Raw genomic sequence first — 22,471 nt, 5'->3', positions numbered from 1 at the left:
AAAACTCGTGTTTTCACCCCGCCGTCAGAGTTTTATCCTCTTGGCACATGTTTGCCTTTCTTTTGTGCGCCTTCTGGTTCCCTCCGGATGTCGCTTATTGAATGTGAATACCGGACAGCCGTGAACCCTTGACCTTGTTGATTGTAGATTAAATTGGCAGCTTGCGGTTACATAATCGTTTGATGAGATTAAATGTATAGATGGATAGGTATGGAGAGTGGCTATCCAACACTCCAAGTGAGAACGTGGAGTTTGAGAGTCGTAAACAATCGCAGAGGATGCGCCTTCTATCTACAAGGCACCTAGTTCTTCAAGTGCCTCTGATGATATCGCTTGTGTGTGTTTTGTAGCATCTAATGTCCTCACTACGTGTCAAAATTGGGACACGAGATACTGAATGGCCAGCCCTCATATATGCAATTCGTCTGCGTCTTGGTGCACCAACATCGTCTCCTTCAATGCGCAGCGTGGCGGCCCACAAACTCACAAAGATTCAATCTAATATATTTTACTCGAGTATTTCTACTCCTTTATTATACGTGGTATCCATATGGCGTCTCTGAGTGAAATAAGGTCGCTTTTTAGCCAGCATATTACTTTGAGATAATACAAATGGGGATTAACCGCCGCAGGAAGAGGTCTACTAGAATCCACGCTTCCATGATCAAGAAATCGAAGAGATAATACAAATGATGCCTCTATTTAATGGAGATGGCAAGTCCGCTCTGGTTAATTTCCTCGTTCTACAGCTTTGATCGTTTTCGGAAGAGAAATATTGAGCGTACGATCTTTTACCAGTACCACTCGTTGATGTGAAGATAGCATCGTCGAATAAAGTGGCTAAAAGGTACAGATTCTGTTCTTCGTGATCTGTAACTGGAATATAGATCCGACAACACCTTTCGCAGTGTAAAAAGACACTCAGCTACGCCTTAGTCGCACATGTCTATTTCAAGCGTATTTGCAGCCACACGACGTCAGTTTTCTATGCAGTATATCGATAATTATAGAGAGGCGCAAGGTTCTAAAACTGCATATATGATTATTGACTTTTTTGTTAGCTCATCTCAGAGATGTCTTGGTGATATGTTCCAGGTGAAATCCAGGACTAATGGGCGACCGGGTTTTATGTACAGTAACTCCGTCCGTCACCCGAAAGAGCGTGGGAGAGGAACTACCTAGTGCTGGGCATCTTTGGGTTGATACGGTTCCAGCCAATCATGAGGCGAATGATCCGAGGCAACCAGTAGATAATCTTTAACAGTTACCTCATTACTTTGGCATCTCAGAGGCGTGCGTCTCAGCAACTGGCCACTCTCCGAGAGTACTCCTTTTTATCTATTTATTTATTCATTTATTTATTTCTCATTATTGTTCGTTTGTCCTACCTTCAATTATTCCATAGACTTTTGCTACTGTAGCTCCCGGTCGGACCAGTTTGAAGAACGTGATGGAAGCGCCCAAAGTCCCGAGAACTAATAAGCCCCAAAACCGCCGCAAGGTGAAAACAGGCTGTCTCACTTGCAAGTACGCAGTCCGTCCACCGTGATATATTCCGGCTATTCAATCACAAGTTGGTCCAGCTGACGAACCGAAAAAGAAAACGTCGAGTCAAATGTGACGAGGCAAGGCCTTCATGTGAAAGATGCGTCTCAACGGGTCGCGTGTGTGACGGCTACGGAATCTGGGACAGTATTAGCAAAGCCCCCGGCAAGCGCAAAGACGGGCGAGCCAGTACGCTCTCAAACACCATTGTGCTCTCTCAAGTTCACGAGGTTCCTGGGAAACTCTACAGCATCGGGTTTGAATACTTTCGCACGTATACCGTCAACAAATTGCCGGGGGTCTTTGAATCCGGGTTCTGGAATTCGCTGGTGTTTCAAGCTTTCGTTGAAGATCCTGCCGTTCTACATGCGGCAACTGCTCTTGGTGCAGCACATAAGAACGAGGAGGCAATCTCTTTGGTGGAGTACAACCAGGCAATACACCATCTTCGTCGACATCTAAATCGTCTGGACAATGACGCACTCCGCGTGTCACTGATAACATGTATGATCTTCGCCTGTCTTGAGTTGCTCAGAGGAGGCTTTAAAACCGGGCATGCGCACTTGAGCAATGGCATGCAACTCCTTCGAGAAATCCAAACACGTCAGGGCATCACATCGTTGGATGGTCCTATTATTTTGCGGACGCATCCTCACTCTGTCGAGGACGCGTTAGTTGAAGTGTTTGCTCGACTCAACATCCAGGCAATGCTTTTCGGACAAGTGTCAACCCATCACATCTTTGTTAGTGAACGCGCGCCAGACGGACCAAAATACAATATTCCATCACATTTTGAGAACCATACCGAAGCTCGAAAACATCTTGATTCTCTTATCAACGGCGTCTATAATCTAACACAGCAGGGTAGAAATATCCTTCACAACCAAAGGCAAACCTCAGAGCAGGTATATCGATGGAAAGAGGAACTCGACGTCGCCCTGATACGGTGGCTGCAGGCTTTCAACTCCAGCCAGAGAGGATTACTTGCGAATCTCACCCCACGGAAAATGTATCGTACACCTCTTCTGCGTCTGTATCATACAATGGCCACAATCATGGCCGCAACATCTTTGCGTGGCACCGATGAGACCATCTTTGATTCGTATAACCCAGATTTCGGGGCCCTTCTTAAGCAAGCAGTCAAGTTATGGGACATCATGCACAACGCGTACGTGGCATACAAAAAGCTTACCGGATATGTAATGCCTGCGGTTTGCTTCACGGCAGATATGGGTTTTATTCCACCATTATATTACACAGTTGTCAAGTGTCGTCAGCCCAACTTGCGGCGGATGGCCATCGAAATTCTCATGTCGGCTCCTCATCGAGAAGGGGCCTGGAGCGGCCCTCTTGTGGCTCGCATGGCAAAATACTTCATGGCTAGAGAAGAAGGGGGCATTTATAAGGAGCTTGATATTGTGCCGACCTATCAACTAGGGCAGAGTGAGCTGCCTGTTGTACCTCCCTTATCACGGTTCAACGATATTAAAATTTCTCTGCCTGAGCGTGCCGGCGGTAAAGCAATATTATTTTGTAGTCGATATCGGGGAAGGGGCGAGTGGATCACAGACAATCAAGAGTTTGACGTGGCATTGGAAGATAGCGTTAGTTCTCGCGTTTGGGACTCTGATGCTACCGCATATTTTGCCAGATTGTGGAATGGAGGGGATTGAGGGGAGACATTGTTTAGAAAGGAGCTGAAGAAGGTGACTTGGAGTCTTCGATAGTTATGTTGGAAGTTGAAGAAGCTAAATTTGAAATAGATGAATTGAGAATTACATATAGTTAACAATCAGGAATTGTCTCAAATTCTATGCTGCAATATTCGTGGGATTGGCCAAAGGATGAAATATTCACAATTTCCTTCCAGATTCCAAGCCAGAGGTAAGCTATTCCTCATCCCAGGATGGCGAAATAGGCTATTCAAGTTAATAACAATCCAGCGTGGATATGTATCCAGGCTCATGGCCGATCACGTACCTGTTGCTCTGGCACGTACTCAAAGTTACCAGCATTGTCGAGAAGATTAACATCCTGTACGTTGTCAGGGACCTTTGCCCCCCACAAAAGGTCATACGGAAAGTTCAATGCAAATGGCACTGCAGCTTCAATCTCCGCAATGTCCTCCTCGGTCAGCTTGAGCGTCAAGGCTGCGATATTCTCCTTCAGCTGCTCTACCTTGCGGCCTCCAACGATGGGGAAAACATAGGGTGCTTTTTGCATCACATATGCCAGCGCAACGCTCGTTATGATCGAGTTTTTGCGAGTGGCAACAGTTTCTAACACTTTGCTGACCTTGATCTCCTCTTCGGTTGCCGCCACATTGCGTCCGCCTGGGGCGTTACGTTGCTCTTCGGTCTTGAATCTACCAGCTCCGAGAGCACCCCAGGGAGCTAGACCCATGCCTTCAGACTTGCACATGGGGATAATGTCTTGTTCAAAGTCGCGTGCGGCGGCGGACCAACGCCCCTGGTATACAGAAAACTGTCGAAGGCCGTGGTTTCTTGCATACTCATTCGCTTTGCTGTGTACGTACTCGGTTAGTGATCCAGAAATCTGCACTGTTGTACTTGATGAACATACCTCACGACCCAGGCCGGGCTGTCACTAATTCCTAGATACAAGACCTTTCCGGAAACCACGAGGTTATTCAGGGATTGCATCAGCTCTGAAGTTGAGGTGCTAAAGTCCCACCAGTGGACATAAAGCTAAAGAAGTCAGCATCAACGAGTGACTGGATAACAGGGTGCTCACAAGATCAATATAATCAGTCTGCAGCTTCTTCAAGCTTGCTTCGACAGAGACATGGAGACTTTTAGAGCCGTTACCGGTATAGTTGGCTTTTATTTTCTTCGAGGTGGGAATGTTTTCGTAATTCGTCGTGTATTTGGTAGCAATCACTTGAACCAAGCAAATTCATTAGCATAAAAACGACTTAATGTATATATAAAATCATGAGAGAATCGCACCCAGCTCGTCACGGTTCCCGCGCTTTTTCATCCATTCGCCAATAATCGTTTCAGACTCCCCCAGTTGATAATTGTTGGACGTATCAATGAAGTTGCCTAGGTAGTATGAAGATGTGAGCCACGTATATCCGCTAAGAAAGAAAAACATTGATCTATGCAAATGTAACAAACCTCCCTAGTTAGAGCTTTCGTTAGTCAATAATTCATGTCAATCATATCTTAGACGCATATGACTTGCCTGCTGATAAAAAACGTCAAGAATCTCTTCAGAGGCCTCTTGATCGCAGTCTCCCAAATATCCTTTCCTAACACCAAGGTCAGAGGATGTCTATCATCAGCGGCGTACGCGACACAAACCATCCCGAGCCAAAGCTCATCGCTCCAAGACAAAGTGGGCTGACTCTCACAGCAGCAGATGGAGATAGCAGACGGTATTTGTTCAATGGGCTAACTGGAGTAGGGGCTGCCCCCAGGATATTTCGGTTGACTTTCGGTGCCATTTTGTATTGTTCAGGTTCAAGATGAGCAAGACTAGAAGAGTGTCCTAATGGTGATTCAGTTGTAAGAGCTCTGCTGGATCGAGTGAATTGATCACAGAGAAGGAAAGGAAGCGTTATTTATGAAAATGCGGTACATCTCTACTTTAGCTAATTCTGCTCGTCTGCCATCCATTATTAGGCATTTCCATGACATCAAAGCTGCCGATTATTAACCTCTTCCTCGCGTTGTCGATGAAACGGAGATAGAGGGCACCAATCTACAAGAGAAAGATCCGACCCGACCAATCAGGTGCGATAGAATCCTGCTTCGGATACCACATCTGGAATTGGGTCATGGGCGGACTTAAAGATACTAACTCCAAAATTCCGTGATTCCGTTTTACAGATTTTGAGAAATATATATTGCCATACTTATCCAGGCTATACACGCAAACTCTCTCGTTAGGATACTCAATTCTCTGTCAATGTTTTAGATGTATCGCTGTTGGCGCTGAATTGGATAACCCCGTAGCTGCGGTTAGCGTGGCTTTCGATCAGATCTACGAGCTTTCAGAAGCTGTCTTACCGGAGGAACGAGGCCTCAACAACTACATGTATAGATAAAATGGTTCCCTGACTTATTCTCGCGCCTTGGTCTTTATCGTAGTTGGAAACGCTAGGTCTCTTGTGCTGTGTTTCATGGTACATGTAATCAGTCTGGTTCAAAGGTACGCCTCCTCGCTGCCAATTAGCTATTAACAAAAGATCCAATGCCTATTTACTAATCCAACTGGCTGCTAATATCAACCTCGACTGCCTGTCTGTGCCCCAAGGACAGCTCACTTTGTATTACATATAGAGGCGGGGATTTAGAAGCCTTTTAACGCTCACAAATCCCGATTCCAAAAACGGCAACGCAATCGTTTATTAGCGCTGCTTGCTTTACGCGATCCGCCGAAAGAACCTCGCAGCCCCATAGTTTACAGAAAAGATGGCTGAAAGCGGAAGACAACTCGCAGAGTAGCGCAACAACAACTCCACGATGTGTGAAAATCAGCTCCAACTCGCATTTTGAAGTCGTGGATAAGCTCGCAATCCTTTAGAAATGTATGCCTTGTTCTCCTGTCTGCCTGAGTGTGCCATCAAGTATAAAGCCATGCTGCCATGTCCAACGTAGTCGTCCATCAACTCAAAAAGTCAATACCTAAAACTCAAAGAACCTCATTCTCTCTATCATACTAGTTCATCCACCCGAAAAAAGAAATGGCCACCAAGCAAAGACTCCTCCGCTTAACGCTCATGCAGTACAAGAACCCCAACATCAGCGATGAGGAATTCCAAAAACACTGGAGCGAGCACCACGCACCAATCGCCTCTAGCTGGCTCGCTCGCAACGGAATCGTGGGATACACACAGGTAACTCAACCCCATGTCTCTCAAAGTACTCGTATTATTCCCAGTAATTCATGCTGAAGTGAGACGTATTAACTGTCGTGTAGTACCACACGCCTCCCGAGACACGCAACCTAGCCTCTGCCCTCGCAGAGACAGTGGGGGCTGTTGTCGCGCCGTTTGACGGCTACGTCGAGTTCTTTGTCCACAACCCCGAGGATCTGTGGAAGGCTACTTCGGATCCGGAGTATCCTGTCAAGATGCAGCCTGACGAGCAGTACATGTTTGATAGTACCAAGATGCAGGTCACGATTGGGTGGGTCGAGGTGTATGTGCAGGACAGAAAGGTGGTCAACATTGTTGATGGCAAGTCTGCTTTTGCCCAGTAGAGAGCATCATGTATAACACAGATATGTCTTTGATAAATTGACTATAAGCCTGCCGCTATCATACAAGTATATCAACCGGTAATTCATTCAATATTCTAAACCCACTCGACTCCTCGTCCTAAGACATCTTCCCAACACCAAAGCCTGCCCAATCCCCCACCGACTCCCCATAACCTCAAGCATCTCACTCAACCAATCGGCATCCTCACCGCTGATATCTACCACACCTATCAAAACCTGTATCGCGCCCAGCAACCCAAACACCCCCGAATGCTCAGGCGACAAAGAACTGTTCGCCTTGGTCGTATCATACAGCCCGAAGATATACGACGCGCTGCCGCGAATGTCGAGCATCATTGTCGCCAGAATCTTACGCGACGCTTCCCGTTGCGAGGCATAAGCCGCCATCAGCACGGGATGTGCCTGCGTGATAGGTAAAGCGAGGGAATCGAGATATCGTAACAGCATGGTATGGACAAGGACCCGACATGTGCGGTATTGGTTCCAGATGAACGCTTGCAAGGAGCATGCGTAAACGTGATGAGAATGTCCGTGGCCCTTGTCAGGATCGGTATATCTATATGTATGCGGGAGATTTGACTCCCACGATAGCAGCTCCCCTTCAATGCTCATCGCTGTTGAGACCATCTCGGCGGTTTTCGTCACCTGGTCCGTATTCTCCAATGAATACATATCCGTAAACCTACATATTATGCCGAACAGCTGCCTAGCGGGTAACAAATCCCCGTCTGATATCAACGCGGGAGAAGAGCGACAAAGCTCCCAGATGTGAGTAGGAACAGGTACGCGTCTAATAAGACAACTCATCGCCTATGCAGCAAAGCCCAAGTTAGACCAAGATCGTCATATATCCTTTCGTTGAGACATCATTACCAGCAAATAGAACAAGTGCAGAAAGGGTCGCACATCAATCGTTTTCTTCCACTCATCCTCACTCCAATGCCGTATCAACGTCGCCGCCGCCTGAATATGGCAAATCCAAGCCTCAAGCGACAAACTATCCCGACATGCAATAATCTAATCAAAACTCATCAATCTCCAATCCCATCAGGCAAAACAGAAAGACTCACCTCAAACATAGCCATCATCACCACCGCCCCAACCGTACACTCCGTCGTCACCTCCCCCCGCTCCCGAATAGCTTCATGAATCGAACGTAGCGTCAAACCGTACTTTGTCCTCGCCAGCGCCATCACGCCCTGGTCCCTCTCGGAATTCGCCACACCCGCCAGCCCCACGGCCCAGATCCCGAGCATCTTGGCCGTCGGCGTCGACGTCGCGCTCTGCATCGCGTAGAACCTGTTCGCGCCCGTCATGGAGTAGTGGCGGAAGAAGAAGACCTGCGCCACCGACTCTGTAGGGATGGAAAAGTTGAAGCGCGGAAGCGAGAGCAGCTCCCCTTGCTGTTGTCGACGACTTGATCTCGGTACACGTAATGATGAAGGGGAAGAGGCCTTGTCGGCTGTGGAATCAGAATCGCTCGGGTTGCTTCGCTTCTTCTGCTTCTTCTTCTTCTTGCCATCTTGCTTCCCCGCCATGTTGACGATGCGCAGTTCCGTCTGGTTTCTATATCCCCAGCAGACCAACCCAGCCCTCGCACACTGCGCACACCGCGGCTTAGTTTCATTGCACTGTCCGCACTTCTTCTTAGTCTTCGCTCTGCCTCACGTAAATACACTGCCTTAATGAGCAAAAGGGGGGGTGTATAAAGGAAGCAGACATACTTTGATTCGCCGGGACCTACAGTTGACGCACGCTGTGCTTGTCTGTCGCGAACTCATTGTTCAGCACTGGCATAAAAGAAAAAGGAAGCTCAAAACTTCCAAGCCAACTTCACTTATACATATAACTCAGAGGACGTAAATCACAAAAGAAAGCACATTCAAGTCGTCGTGATGAAGCGATAAAAGTTGAATGAATAGAAAGATTAGCAACTTCGAAGTAGGTTGAATCTCCAACTCTAGCGAATAAGCCAATCGCCCTCAAGGATAAAACAGCCCTAGTCTCAAAAGTCGGCCAGATCTCCGTACACGTAGTACTGAAGCTATAACTACGGGGATCTGGCTGGTTTTGAAAGCCCCCCAAAGACACTCGGTGAGTCGGAGCAAACTCCCTCCCCTGCGGAATAAGCAAGCCCACCTCAGATTTATAAGCGGTGTGGACTTGAAGCCAAAAGTTCAGCTTCTCACTTCTCACTAATCAATTCTGTGCCGCCAAAGTCCGGCCTTGACATCCCTCACCACCATATCTTCATCCTTCAGTTCATCTCGAAACACCACAAAAAAAAAAAGACACACGAATCCATTTCCCGGCATCATCTGTGAATTAATTGATTTATTGTCGTCTATGTGAAAAACATAACACACCCCTCCATTCACAACACAACAAGTCCATGTAATTTTCAAACATTGTTTTGTTTTAAAAACCCGCTATCTTGACCCTCCCCAACTCTCTCCTCCTCACTCTTCCTCTCACACTCCTATCTGACATGTTTGATTTCGAGGAACGCCGCCTCTACATCCCACCTCTTTCTCTCTTTCTTCCTCTTTTTTTTCCTTCTCAAAGCAAAAAAAAAAAAAAAGTTCACTCCAAGAGGTTGCACGACAACGCTGGCCCTAGAAGGCATCGTCACAAGACCATCTATTCTCATTCCAACTCCGGACAAGGCTAAGAATATTAAAAACAAATGCCAAGATCCACCAGGATGGAGCCAAAGAAGAAGAAAGCAACGGTCGGCGCCATCCTGTAACAGGTGGTCGGCGTAAGTGGTAAAAAATAATGGAGGAGTGGTCAGCGGTCCAAAGGATAAAAATTCCCACTGCGCGCTGGACTAAAACTACCACAAGGAGCAGGCCCAAGCAAAACCGGGAGTGTGTTTTTTCAAAGAGACCCAGGTCAAACTTGGTAAGACATCAAGAAATTCGTAGACATCGTCCTACATCCTCATGAGCAAAAAGCTCCCCCAAGGGTATCGAAATTTAAGTAAGGAAAAATAAAAATATGATGCACGGATATCCAAAAGGAAAAAATAAATAAAATTTGAGGCGAAAAAAAAAAAGGCCGATATAAAAGCGTGTAGATCATCAATTCCAGCCAAGGGAGTTCTCAGCCGCAACGGGAGCGGAGATGTTGGCAGTTCGAGCAGAGCTCGTTCCGCTGTTGTGGCTGTTGCGAACTCCGGTTCCGCCATAGCTGGACATGTCGCGGCTCATCAGGGCACCGCCCATGAGGGCAGGGCTTCCGTTGCCAGCATACTGCATGCCAGACGAACGCTGGCTGCCATCAAGGGAGCTGCTGCGGCGGTGAGCCTGCTTCTTGCGCTTGTAACGACGAGCAATGATGAACATGGCACCACCATACAGAGCACCCAGGCCAACGGCACCGACGGCAATACCGGCGGTGGTGGCCTTTTGCTTAGAGTTCTGGCTATCGGTGCTGCTGGTGCCAAAGGCGTCGTTGTTGCTAGAGCCAGGGGCAGGACTGTTGCCACCGCTGCCGCTGCCGCTGCCATCACTGCCATCGGTAGAGCCACCGCCGGTAACCTGGCCAAAGATGTTAATCTTGGGGTTGATCAGGGCGGTCAGGTTGCGGACAATGGGGTCGGGGTTGTTGTAGATGACAGAGTTGGCGACCGACATGTCCAGCTGAAGCTTGTCAATCAGGTTCTGGGGGTAGTTGATCTTGGCAAGAGTGGTGATATAACCCCACTGATTACGGGTGTCGTAAGGAACAAGCTTGGCAACCTGAACCTTCTCCACGTCGATGCCAGCGGCGTTGGCGAGAGCTTGGGGAAGGTACTTGAAGATCTGAGCGGCAGCAACGGTGTTGCCGGCAACGAACAGGTAGTTAAGAGGATAGAGGAATCCAACCTGGATCGGGACAGTGCCTTCAGCAGCGGGGGTGTTGGGATCATCGGGGTAGATGATCTTGGGAACATCAGTTGGCAGTGCTGTCGAGGCGGAGACAGTCGCGGAGGAAGTCACCGGGGTGAAGACCATGGTGGTAGGCTCAATGACAATGGTCGTCGGCAGCCAGTCGGCGGTGTTGGTCAAGGTGGCAGTGGGTCGAATGCTCGTGATGGGTTCAGCGCTCGACGTCGGGACTGCAAGGCTAGTGACAACCGGGGTGGAAGACTTCGAGACAGTCACCAGCGTGGATGACGAACCGCCGGTCGCAGTAGCACCGACACCTGATGTCGGGGTCGACGATTGAGTCGCGGGAGAAGAGGTCTCCGTGGTATTACCACCCGAACCGGTCTCGATAGCGGAAGAGGAGGCAGTACCTGAGGCAGTACCTGAAGCAGTACCTGAAGCAGTACCCGAGGCAGTACCCGTGGCAGTGGCCGGGCCAGTGACTGAACCAGTAGCTGAGCCAGTAACTGAGGCGGTAGGCGAAGAAGAAGTAATCGGGCCAGTTGGCTCGGTGCTGGTGCTGTTGTTGACGGGGGGACCTGTCACTGAGCCGGTGGGAGCGCTCGAGGTGGTTCCGGGAGGGCCAGTAACGGTCGCAGAACCAGTAACGGGAGGCTCAGTGCTGGTGCCGTTGATGACAGTAACGTCAGAGCTCGTGGCGGAGGTGGCCGAGTCAGTAATGGAGACCGGGATGGTGGGGAGCGAGATCGAGAGCGGGATGCTGAGACCAGGAGTAGTCGTGGGCGCTGCGGAGGCGGAAGTCGTGTTGGCTCCATCCTGGGATGTCGCCGGAGCAGAGCTGGAGACAGCAGACGATGAGGTTCCGGTGGGAATCACCGGCGGCAGCGTCAAGGGCAGGGACAAGCTAGGAAGAATGCCGCCATCCGAAGAGGTGGTCTTCTCGGCAGACGTGGAAGATCCGGTGCCAGGGAGAGATGACTGGACTGGCAGGCCGGAAGAGGTCTCAGAAGCAGGCCCCGTCGTCTCGGCGGCGGAGGTGGCAGAGGTCTTTGTTGGATCCAATATGGACTTGATGGGATCCAAAAGACCACCACCAGTGGAAGATGGCTTCGCAGAGGTGGAGCTGACATTCTCGATGGTGGAGTTGCCTGAAGAGCTGCTATCGGGAACACCGCTGCTGGTGGAGGGGGGAACACTGGAAGACCCAGTTTCAGCCGGAGCGGTAGTCGAGGGGAAGCGGACGCCAGTGGGATCAATCACAATTCCAGTCTCGCTGGCCTTGCTAGACGTGGCACGGGAAGAGGACTGGGCGCTGCCATCAGAGGAGGTCGTCTGAGGAGGTGTCGTCTCGGCAGAGGTGGCGGCAGAAGAAGTCGTAGAACTGGAGGTTTTGCCTCCCAGGGGAAGGCTGAGGCCAATGCTGAGACCCAGGCCCCCATCGCTGCTAGTCGAGGAGGACGATGGCGCAGAAGAGCTGGTTCCGGCAGGAGCAGAGGTGGAAGAACCCTGAGAAGATGAGCTGCCAGTGCCAGCAGGAGCGGAAGTCGGGGCAGACGACGACTGAGAAGAAGCCTGGCTGGAGGTTCCCGAGGGTGCCGCGTCGGACTGGGTGCCGGTTCTAGAAGGCTCGAAAGGAGTAGGCGAGCTGCTGCTAGTGCCATCGGGAGTAGGCGTGACTATGACTGTTTTCCTCGTAACAATGGTCGTCACACTGCCCGAGATCGAAGAGGAGCTCTCGGAGGAGCTGCTCGACGATACACTGCTCGACGAGCTGCTGGTGGAAGAGACGTCGGTGGCAGAGCTACCGGTGAAAGTCACATCGGTAGAAGTGCTGCTGGTGGTAGAGCTGGTGGTGGTGCGATGGTGATGATGCCCAAAGCGGCCAGGAATGTCATCAACGTCCGACGACGTCGTTGAGTTGGAACCACCAAAGTCGCGCTTGATCTTGTGGGGGTAGTAGATGCGAGGGCGATCAGCCTTTGCCGCCACCGACATGGCCAGGGTGGCCAGCAGAAACAGCGATTTGGTCTGCATGGTTGCGAATCGTTTCCCGGTAGTGTTTTTTTAGAGTAATGAGTGTATATATCCCTGAGATGAAGGAGTGTGGAGTTTTGTATTTTGAGGTAAATATACTGCTCCTCCAGTCAGCAATGCGTAATTGAACAGAAGAACAGGAGCTGTAAAGCTGGACAGGGTGCCTCACTGTCAGAAACAGTTTTCAACGAATGTACTTGACAAGTGTCAAAGAGCGTGTTGGTCTAGAAGGCCATGTTAGCAGAGACTCTCGAATACTCTCGTACACCAATAAATTTCCCATCTGAGGTTTGCGTCATCCCCCAGGCCATTGTCGATTTCATCTTCGCTTTCATTTTTTCCCTCCTCTTTTCAATAAAGCAATCCCATAAATGGCAGTGAAGAATATCATCAACTGCCGGCCAGACGACACCCTCGTATGCGTGCGCAACCACATGCCCATTGACAGCCCCTCATTTCCTCGCTCTTATTGTCCTCGCCCAACAAAGCCCCTTCTGGTCCAACCACCCGGCGCATCTTGATGACTACTCACATTTTATCTTTGTATACCGGTGCGTATGTGCGACGAAAAAAAAGCAATAAAGGAGCGTCTGGGTGTTGAATCAATCGTCGTATGGCGTCCGTCACCGGGGAAGCGAAGCGAAACGGCGTGATGGTCCCGCTGGAGTTAGTCGAACGAAGGTGTACTCGTAGAGTCACGAGAAGCTCCCGAAGCCCCAAAGGTCATTCAGTCATGAAAAACCGAATCTCGACAGAGGGCGTTGACGCGCGGGCGGCGCTGGGTCGAGAGCCGAAGGGGGAACCGTCGCCGAGAGGTCGAATGAGCGGGATGGCGATGGATTGGGAGGGGGGAGGATGGGAAGGGCGGAGGGAGGAGGAGGAGAGGAGAGGAAATAAGACGCAGCCGTGAAGATGGCCCAGAAGGAAACGAGAGACAAGTCCAGTCCAGTGGATGGGAGACACAAACAGGGCCCCAAGGGGGTGTGGCATCTGGCAGGGGAAGGGAAACGAGAAAGAGGAGAGACGAGGACAGGACAGAGATTGTGTGTGCTCTAGCGCCCGTGGCAGTAGGACCGACGGTCGCGAATACCGCCGGGGCCGTGGCGGGCAGGTACCGTTTGGCAGCGGCTGCGGTGTGGAGGTACGGGGGATGGCAGGAGGAGGCATGTACAGGTACCGGGGGGGTGCTGGGCTGACAGGGGACGTGCAGGTACCTGCAAACTGCTCCCCACAGAGTTTCAAGGCCAGGCGTCGGGAGAAGCTGGACAGTACTGGTGGTACTGCTGCAGGTACTCGTACTCCGTATCGTACCATACCGTACAGTATTCGTCACCTCCAGCAAGAATGAGTACAGTGGTGGACGCTTCGCACAGGCCCCCCCCCCGATGTCACACAACGGGCTGGGGTTGGCCCTGGGCGGCTTTGTGTGGACTGGAATGGAATGGAGGGCACGAAAGCGCGAGCCAACGTCGCGATGCTTGGCCCAGTACCTCCACGATATGCGTCCCCAGGGATGGCGGTACAGGGCGCCAACATGCGCGAACGGGCGGCAAGGCAGGTACCGTCAGCGGCAGCCGAAGGTCTCTGACGCTCTGCAGGTACTTGCATTACATTCGCGATGGATCCCAGAATCAAGAGCCCAGAACCCAGAACCCAGAACCCCGAAAGCTACTAGGTAGGTACTGTACCGTACCGGGTTGATACCTGTACAGTACGTTGGCCCTTCTGCAAGCGCACTCGTAGCCGAGACTCCAGGCTTTCCCAAGGATTCCCTTGTTCCCAAGCGAGCGTCAAAGAAACTTTCTTCTTCATTCATGCGTGCGAGCCTCCAAGAAAGCACTGCCACGGTTGGAAATTGCACCCGCCAAAACGGGCCTGGTACCAGCTCGTCGTCGCACCGGTGTGGACGGCCAGAATCCCGAACAATAGCGCGGTACCTGTCCGGCGTTACGAGTTTTGTCAAGCTTGGCGGTGCACCCACAGCCGCCCTCCACCGACCTTAAACACCCGTCAGGTACCGCCCCAACACGTCCCGACACACGTTCAACTTCGGGCGGGCCAGGGGTAAAACCAGTGACCTTCCGCTCCATTGGCCAGCGCCCCACCGGCCCACGCTACGGGTGATTTTTTTTTAGATGCTTGGTGCGGCGGCGAAAACGGGCGGCGGGTACCTCGCAAGTACCTACCGCCCGTTTCTTCCAATCCAACCTCGCCCTGGACTGGACTCTCTTCTTTGTCCTTCTGCACCTGTCGATCCATCGCCATGGCTCAGATTGCCGTGAAAGCAAAAGCTGGTCGAGCTCATTGCCGAAGGTGGCGGAGGCATGCCGTGCAACGACGCCAGAGGTTTTGCGATTCAGCGCCGGTGGCGTGCATTCATTCACGTTGGTTGTTTACACCCGACATCATTTCAGTAGACTCATGCCTGCATGGGCTCGTACTGACAACGACAGCCCAACAACGCGCATGAGGATTCCTTGGGTGCAATTTCACTCAGTGCCCAATCGTAGTCGACCGCGTGAGCTTCGTATTACGCACTGGTTCGATAAATCCGCATGCCGCCACAGGCAAGTTAAAGCACCTGTAAGCAGTAAGAGCTCACGGCATCTCAGCTAATGCATCCCGCACAGCACGGGTTGTCGCCTGATTCCACGGAAGCTTGTTCATGTACGGTAGAGAACAGAACAGAACAGAACAGCATTGATCATCGTACAGTAGCATTTCGAAAATGCCTCGCTCTCGCCGTGGATTCCGGCACCCGTCTGGCGGTGGAGAGAAAAGCGTTCCTGGAGCTGCCCGTCCAAGTTTTTGTTTCGCTGCCTTGATTCCCACGAACAGGGGGGGGGCCAGCTCGGTGATGTGCGACAACTTACTGTACAAGTGACTTGCCAGATACCTTCGCACCCTGAACGAGCACCCGCGCGAACCCCTGGCGCCCGGAAGGGTTCCTGGACCAATGGCAAGGGCGCTAGGAGCCCTAGCTCGTCTCGGGGCAGGATTGGCGTCGTGCCTTTAATATTAACGACCAGGGGGGCAGCGGGCAAAGTACTCTTGCGCTGTAAATTGCGTGGCGAGGTACTTGTTTTTTCGCGGTCCTACTCCAGTCATGGCCCACGATATCCTCTTCAGCACGCACCACTTTTTTCTATCCCGTTTCTTCAGTCTTTTTTTCTTTTCTTTTCTTTTCTGCAGGTGGTTTATCGTTTTCCGTTCAGGTGTTGCGTACTGTACACTCCCACCGCGGCTGCTTCAGGCTCGCCGCTGGCATGAAATCGCGTCTTTTCCTGCAAGCCATTAGCTGTCACCGGGCTTAGCGTCGACGGCTCAATAGTTCCTGGCGCTAAAGATTTCCCATGAGAGCAAACGAGGCTCGACGCGCGCCATCGACAATGATTCAGATGCTGCGATGGAATCCTGCCTGTGTCCTTGCTGTACTTGTGGCACTCACATGCCTAGTGCAGGTATGCTCTACATGATGATGGGTGTCCGGCATGGAGCTGTTACAGGTACTCGCTACACCTTTTCCCAGGAGCGTAGATCAATTACTTCTATCAGATATAGTATGTAGTAGTCATTTCCAAGGAAGCGAGCCGCTAAAAGCAGATAATTCATGCAAATCAGATCATCCGGCACCTTCCAGACCAGCGGATAATCAAAAGACATGCACAGCAAAATCAGCTCATTTAGATGGCTTGGATGGCTTATGTAACTAAACGACTTGCTTGGCCCAATAACGGCCCCCAATGGCAGCAGTGTAACGAACGCGCTGCTGCGGTTTATTACTCGTTGCTTGGTGTTTAATGAGATTGGCGCATAGTACAGTAGGCATATGCATCCATTCGCTCGATATTACTTACCTACTAGTAGTATATCGCACTGCTGCAGGCTCACTCACACACTCTCGACCCGTCCCAGAAATGCATGTCGAATGCACGTGCGGCCCTGTTGTTGGCCCTCTGGTCGTCAAAGCGCTCAGAAACGGCAATGGCCGTACCGTAACGTATGCAGCCCACCGCCTCCGTACGGAGCTTCAAGTTTCAATCAAATCTTTTTTTGCCTCGCGGCAAAGGCGTGAGATTACGGGGCGCTGCCAAGCTGCCGCTATTGGTACGAGTACACGCGCACCGTCGACACCGCAGACGCTCATTTCAACGGTACATCGCGCTTGTACTTGTACTCTGCTGGAATGCGTGCCGACTCAGTCTGTAACAAGCCCTTTTTTTTTTCGTTTCTTGGTTTCTTCTTGTTTGAATGATCATCCCGCTGCGCTGAAGAATCCGTAGTCTCAGACCATCGACGGTGGGTGCCCAATGTTTTTGTTTCATCGAGGCTGAAGCCTCTCCTCAAACCGAGACATGGATTGGCCTCCTTTTTTTTCCAGGCATGCGATGCTACTCTAGTCTGCCGTAATCGACCGTAATGCAAATACGAGGAACACGCTCCCACATGCCGGACAAGCTGTACTTGTAGTAGCTCCATCCGTAACGAATACTAGTGCCAGTCGACGTGTTCTCAAAGGGAACGCTCATTGCGTTTCGACCTCGACCGTGCAAGGCTGGGGAGCTGTATGCCCTTGAGCTCAACTGTCAGAGGGCGAAAGAGCCTCAGCCTTGTCAGCTCGGCGTCGTCACTTGCCGTCATCCGCATCCCGAACCGTAATGCTCCGTATATGCCGTCACAGCATCTTCGTTTGTCATGTACTTGCACCTATTTTGGAGTTATTCCACGACGCACCTTCGGTGTAGGTGATAGTAGCAGCTAGAAAAATAGGAGGCATTAGTAGTAAATCACATGATATCACAAGACTACTACGAAGGATACGAGCCATGCTAACGCAGATTGACCATCACCGCCTAGCTTTAGAGTAAAGTCTTGGCAGATCCTTCACTGGTGCGCAGCAGCGCGAACCGGCGATGAATCACTACCGTTCAAGTGCACAGGGACGCAGGGGAAATGTCCTTTTGAGACTAGAAGCATGTTCTAACACAACTTCGGGTACAAAATGAGGAGGAAATACGAGTAGTATATCACAGGGACTACAAAGATTGATTAGTTCATTTCTAAACAGTGAGTGCTATTGCGAAACGGCGACTTAGTCTCAGTCTGGCTTGTTGATGTGGTCAGGATTGAGTGGCTTGAAGACTCGATGCCTCCCCAATGTTTCTCTCATCCACCTTCCAGTGGTCTGAGTCGCGTCCTAGATTGACGTCATTTGTAGAATATGTAACGGTCTATACTATATATTTCACCTTGTATGCGTAGAAACTACTGTTATGTTTACTGTCTGTGTTTGCCATCTTGCCCAACAAATCGCGAGATGGAATGTCGAGCAGAATGCATGCCGAGAGGAAGGCTGTGCAATACCTGGATATTGGCAGGTTTCCGTGTATTGCTGACTACACGCTTGTTGTGTTTCCCGTCCCTCTCACTGTAATCATGACATAAACATCTGATATGCCCCCTTTCTAGTCCTATACGCGGCCAATGATGTGGCAGTTTGAGCAATAATGACAAGTATGGCGGCCTCTTGTTTTGTTTCAGGCTCCTTCAATCGTTGTAGAATCGAACTACTAGCCGCGAATCTATATGTTATCATGATGGGAACTACTTGTCGCTGAATTTAGAGTCTGTCTACCAGTAACCCAAGTTTGGTCGTCAGACACTTGTCAGTCGTATAGTTCAGGGAAGTGATACGTGGTCAACAATGAGAGTGTCATCCCAGCGCGTAATTCTGTTTATGGTGGTAAGTCTATACAAATTGTTGGCTATTCAACTTCCTCGGAGCTGCATGAAGTTTAAGTGCAGTAGCCACAAAATACCATTCATCTAATACAAGATACCTGGTTCTTCGAGTACCTGTTTCTCTCGTTGCCCTCTCCCAACATTGCTACTTCCTTCTACTTTTCTTGCATTATCTACTACCTAGGTACCAAATTTGGGATGCGAGATGCCAGATGACCATCTCCCAAGTTTATCATATCAGGTGTGTATAGCTGCTTTCGCGTACTAAATTCGGATTACCGTGAGCATATTCACTTCGCTGCGCCATATGCCCACTTGGTAAGTATGGTACGAAATCATAATACTTTTTTAAATACAAATATGTCGATGTGGCTTGTAAAGATGCTGCAGTTACTGTATTCAGACCAATGATTCTTAATGGGGTATCACAGTTATGAAGAAGTACGGCCTTGAGCCAATAGCTTTATACTCTTGCGTTTGTGATGGGCATATTCTGTGGCAGAGGCAACTCTAGCAGCGTAGGGACACTAATTGATTGATTGTGGAGATGAAGATATGCGATTTATATATAGGTATATTGAGTGAAGATGTTTAGTCCGTAGTAGATTCGCCTTCTCATTAAGAGCGGTAGTGAACTGACGAGTAAGCCCCATGGCCATGTCGTCGTTATTCTGATAACTGGTTGCCTGTAAAAGATATGCACTCTATCATATCATGTCTTCTTAGGAATTGTTTAGATACTCATTCAAACAGAATGGTCAAAAACCTTCCAACTCATTCGTTTGGATACACGTAGGGCAAAAAAGCACAAATCGCATCTCAAGATCCCGCTGTAGGGTAGCTCGGTGGCACATCTCATCTCAGCCACAGATCGATCTCAAAACGTTGCCCTCTCATCGTGGCGCACCAAAGACCCCACTACACCCAAAAAAACGTGGCCCCATCAACCTCCCTTGTGGCGCCCCGACCGCGGCGTGGCGCGAGCCCATCATGCGACATTCAAAACCGTGTCTGGAGTTGCAACCCAATCTCATGAAGCGGCAACCACTCACCAAAGGGGGCGGCTTCTCCCTGACCTGACATTCCACCATGGCGCGCCGGCAGCATCTCACAGCGTCCATCCTGTTGGTCGTCGTCCTGTTCCTCAGCTTCTCGTATTTCCTGTCCAGCCACGATGTGGACCGAATCCATGACTATGAGCCTGCGGCAGAGCCCAAGTCGGAATTCAAAGTGGACCTGGGTGGCATGCCAGCTAGTCTGCTCGACGGAGAGTCTATAGCCCCCAAGCTGGAGAATGCAACACTCAAGTACGTCTCTACATATTCATACATGTATACAGCTGACATCTGCTGCTGCTGTTCCCTCGCCATACAAGGACCACTCGTCTTCTAACACGCTTGCAACGAATAGGGCCGAGCTGGGTCGTGCAACATGGAAGTTCATGCACACAATGGTCGCCAGATTCCCCGAGGAGCCCTCGCCTGAAGAGCGCAAGACCCTCGAGACGTTCGTCTACCTCTTCAGCCGCCTATACCCCTGCGGCGACTGCGCGAGGCACTTCCGGGGCTTGCTGGCGAAATACCCTCCCCAGACGAGCAGCCGGAATGCGGCGGCCGGATGGCTGTGCTTTGTGCACAACCAGGTCAACGAGAGGTTGAAGAAGCCGATATTCGACTGCAACGACATTGGCGACTTTTACGACTGCGGCTGCGGAGATGAAGATAAGAAGAAGGGAGAGGGCAAGGAGGGGGGGAAGAAGGAGGAAGCTAAGGTTGGCACGGAACTGGTTAAAGAATAGACGGAATTAATTGTAATAAAGACTATCTAGAGGTAGATGTAGCAAACTATTTATAATGGATCTTATATCAAATAAAACAAAGCAACACTGCCGTCTATATTGCGGCTGGGTACTTGGTAACGATCAAATGAACAAGGCATCATCTTAATGGGGCATATAAGACAGCTGCAGTAACACCGCCCCGCCCCCAGCTTCAACGAAACATGATAAATGCTCACCGATGCCGATTTCAAGAGAAAACCACTATATTGCGCAACCCATCTCTTCAACTTGATCATTCTTGAATTGTTAGTGTTTCGTGCTTGATGGATGTCATTGTACCCAAATTCAATGTCACGTGCAAAATCATGTGCTAACACAAATTGTGGGGCGACGGCGCGGCTGCGCGTTCTCAGAGCTGCCTGAGCTTTGATGTGGCGGAATTGCTGGTTGAGCTCCAGCCTTCCCAGACAACCTCCGAACGACGACGAATCAACAGCACACGACTCTTGTTTTTGCACCGCTTACGGATTACCGCTGCTTCTACGACCATACACTGCAATTCATCTGCAATCATGGAGTTTGGCCGTGCTGGTGTGCTGAACGAAGGTACGACTGCGTAACCCTGTCCGGCATTCTGCCGATGACCCCTCGCTGACTTGAAGCTTGATGGACAATTAGATGGCATTCATGTCGATATGGACCGGTTGAAGAAGGGTGAAGTCAAGTGAGTCGATGCTTTCCGTACCGTCCAGATTGCTTTTACTGACTGATGCCAGCTTGGGTACTTCCATGTATGCTCCATGACCCCGCCGAAGCGACCCGTTGAATTGACCTGACGACATGATAGTATGGCTGTGACATTCAAGGATGGAGTTATCCTGGGTACGTGGGCATCGGTAGAGATGCACTGTCACGACTACCACCAGGAGAAAGCGCTGACCACGGGCCTGCAGGAGCTGATTCGAGAACAACGACCGGTGCCTACATTGCCAACCGAGTGACAGACAAGCTGACCCGAGTACACGACACCATCTGGTGCTGCCGATCCGGTTCGGCCGCCGACACACAGGCCGTTGCCGACATTGTACAGTACCAGCTGGGTCTCTTCTCCATGACCAGCGGCCGGCCTCCGATGACACAGACAGCGGCATCCATTTTCCAGGAGATTTGCTACGCCAACAAAGACCAGCTATCGTTAGTGACATGTCCATTTTCCTCGACTCATATCTGTTACAGACACTAACGCGGTGTAGAGCCGGTCTGATTATCGCGGGCTGGGACGAGAGATTCGGCGGCCAGGTGTACTCTATTCCCCTGGGAGGCTCATTGCACAAGCAGGCGTACGCAATCGGCGGTTCAGGATCGACATACATCTACGGATACTGTGATGCCAACTGGAAGGAGGGCATGGAGGAGGAAGAGGCAGTCTCGTTTGTCAAGGGAGCGCTAAGAGAGGCTATCAAATGGGACGGAAGCTCTGGCGGTGTCATTCGCATGGTGGTGTTGACCAAGAAGGGAGCCGACCGACACCTGTACCTACCGGATACAGACTACAAGGTGCGACAACAGTAGAGGATGGGCGATGACGGGACAAGTTGTAGCCGTGGGTTCACAATCCATGAGCTCTTTGCATGACAGCTTAGGTGAAGCACCCCCGCATGTGTCAACATTCGACAAGCCAGACTGGGACTTGGCTTAATAGAAACGAAACAAAGACGGCCAATTAAGTGCAGACTACCTTGCTAGATGTCGAGTTTAGTCAACGATGTAGGCGGCTAGGGCATGAAATGCCTCACTGGTATGCTAATGGCTAAATGAGAAGATGATTGAATCAACCTATTGCTATTTTGCAGAGTCGGGGTGTTTTGTTTTGTGCATGAGCGTGACGTTTGAAACAAGGTTACGGGGAGTGGGGATGGAGGCGGCCCGAGGCAGGATGAGACACAAGAGGAAGGGGATGAGGCTCATTGGGAGTTTGACGCTGGGTGATGTGTTTGCATTGCAGGATTATTGATTTGTATGGATGTATATGACGCAAAAAAAGCTAGACACGGACTGGGGACAACGGGCCGTTGGTAGGTAGTTTTTGTTGCGGGAGGAAAAACAGTTTGGAACTGTGAGGTTGGGATGTTGATGTTGACGCTTGACAAGTGACGTATGCCAGAAGAAGGCTGCTTATCCAGGCAAAGTTTCATATGATTAGACCTGTTGACCTATCCAAGGACTTTGCTGTAGGGTCATACGAGCA

At 50.5% G+C, this 22,471-nt stretch overlaps 7 protein-coding genes across 7 annotated transcripts; 4 read left to right on the top strand and 3 right to left on the bottom strand.

The window, feature by feature from the left end:
• Positions 1–1,450: 1,450 nt before the first annotated feature.
• On the top strand, positions 1,451–3,218 carry Triagg1_10771 (transcriptional regulator family: Fungal Specific TF; the record flags this gene model as incomplete). The annotated part of the gene is made up of 2 exons (XM_062894879.1): positions 1,451–1,527; positions 1,601–3,218. 2 exons carry the CDS (start codon positions 1,451–1,453, stop codon positions 3,216–3,218), a joined length of 1,695 nt encoding a protein of 564 aa, XP_062750269.1.
• A 216-nt stretch (positions 3,219–3,434) lies between these two features.
• Positions 3,435–5,014, bottom strand: Triagg1_10770 (uncharacterized protein; the record flags this gene model as incomplete). The annotated part of the gene is made up of 6 exons (XM_062894878.1): positions 3,435–3,464; positions 3,526–4,069; positions 4,129–4,253; positions 4,300–4,445; positions 4,515–4,645; positions 4,872–5,014. The coding sequence occupies 6 exons, from the start codon at positions 5,012–5,014 to the stop codon at positions 3,435–3,437; spliced, it is 1,119 nt and encodes a 372-aa protein (XP_062750268.1).
• A 1,242-nt stretch (positions 5,015–6,256) lies between these two features.
• Positions 6,257–6,774, top strand: Triagg1_10769 (uncharacterized protein; the record flags this gene model as incomplete). The annotated part of the gene is made up of 2 exons (XM_062894877.1): positions 6,257–6,409; positions 6,493–6,774. 2 exons carry the CDS (start codon positions 6,257–6,259, stop codon positions 6,772–6,774), a joined length of 435 nt encoding a protein of 144 aa, XP_062750267.1.
• An 87-nt stretch (positions 6,775–6,861) lies between these two features.
• Positions 6,862–8,333, bottom strand: Triagg1_10768 (uncharacterized protein; the record flags this gene model as incomplete). The annotated part of the gene is made up of 3 exons (XM_062894876.1): positions 6,862–7,605; positions 7,669–7,812; positions 7,866–8,333. The coding sequence occupies 3 exons, from the start codon at positions 8,331–8,333 to the stop codon at positions 6,862–6,864; spliced, it is 1,356 nt and encodes a 451-aa protein (XP_062750266.1).
• A 1,545-nt stretch (positions 8,334–9,878) lies between these two features.
• Positions 9,879–12,701, bottom strand: Triagg1_10767 (uncharacterized protein; the record flags this gene model as incomplete). Its single annotated transcript, XM_062894875.1, has 1 exon — positions 9,879–12,701. The coding sequence occupies one exon, from the start codon at positions 12,699–12,701 to the stop codon at positions 9,879–9,881; it is 2,823 nt and encodes a 940-aa protein (XP_062750265.1).
• A 6,831-nt stretch (positions 12,702–19,532) lies between these two features.
• Triagg1_10766 (uncharacterized protein) lies at positions 19,533–20,241 on the top strand (the record flags this gene model as incomplete). The annotated part of the gene is made up of 2 exons (XM_062894873.1): positions 19,533–19,750; positions 19,854–20,241. The coding sequence occupies 2 exons, from the start codon at positions 19,533–19,535 to the stop codon at positions 20,239–20,241; spliced, it is 606 nt and encodes a 201-aa protein (XP_062750264.1).
• Positions 20,242–20,795: 554 nt separating this feature from the next.
• Positions 20,796–21,795, top strand: Triagg1_10765 (uncharacterized protein; the record flags this gene model as incomplete). The annotated part of the gene is made up of 6 exons (XM_062894872.1): positions 20,796–20,829; positions 20,902–20,947; positions 21,000–21,014; positions 21,071–21,105; positions 21,150–21,417; positions 21,477–21,795. 6 exons carry the CDS (start codon positions 20,796–20,798, stop codon positions 21,793–21,795), a joined length of 717 nt encoding a protein of 238 aa, XP_062750263.1.
• Positions 21,796–22,471: the final 676 nt, after the last annotated feature.

The sequence above is a fragment of the Trichoderma aggressivum genome (genome assembly GCF_033847375.1).
Source record: "Trichoderma aggressivum f. europaeum strain CBS 100526 chromosome Unknown scaffold_085, whole genome shotgun sequence".
NCBI classification, from domain to species: domain Eukaryota; kingdom Fungi; phylum Ascomycota; class Sordariomycetes; order Hypocreales; family Hypocreaceae; genus Trichoderma; species Trichoderma aggressivum.
Note: the sequence above shows the minus strand (reverse complement) of the source record. Positions and strands in the feature narration are given on the sequence as shown.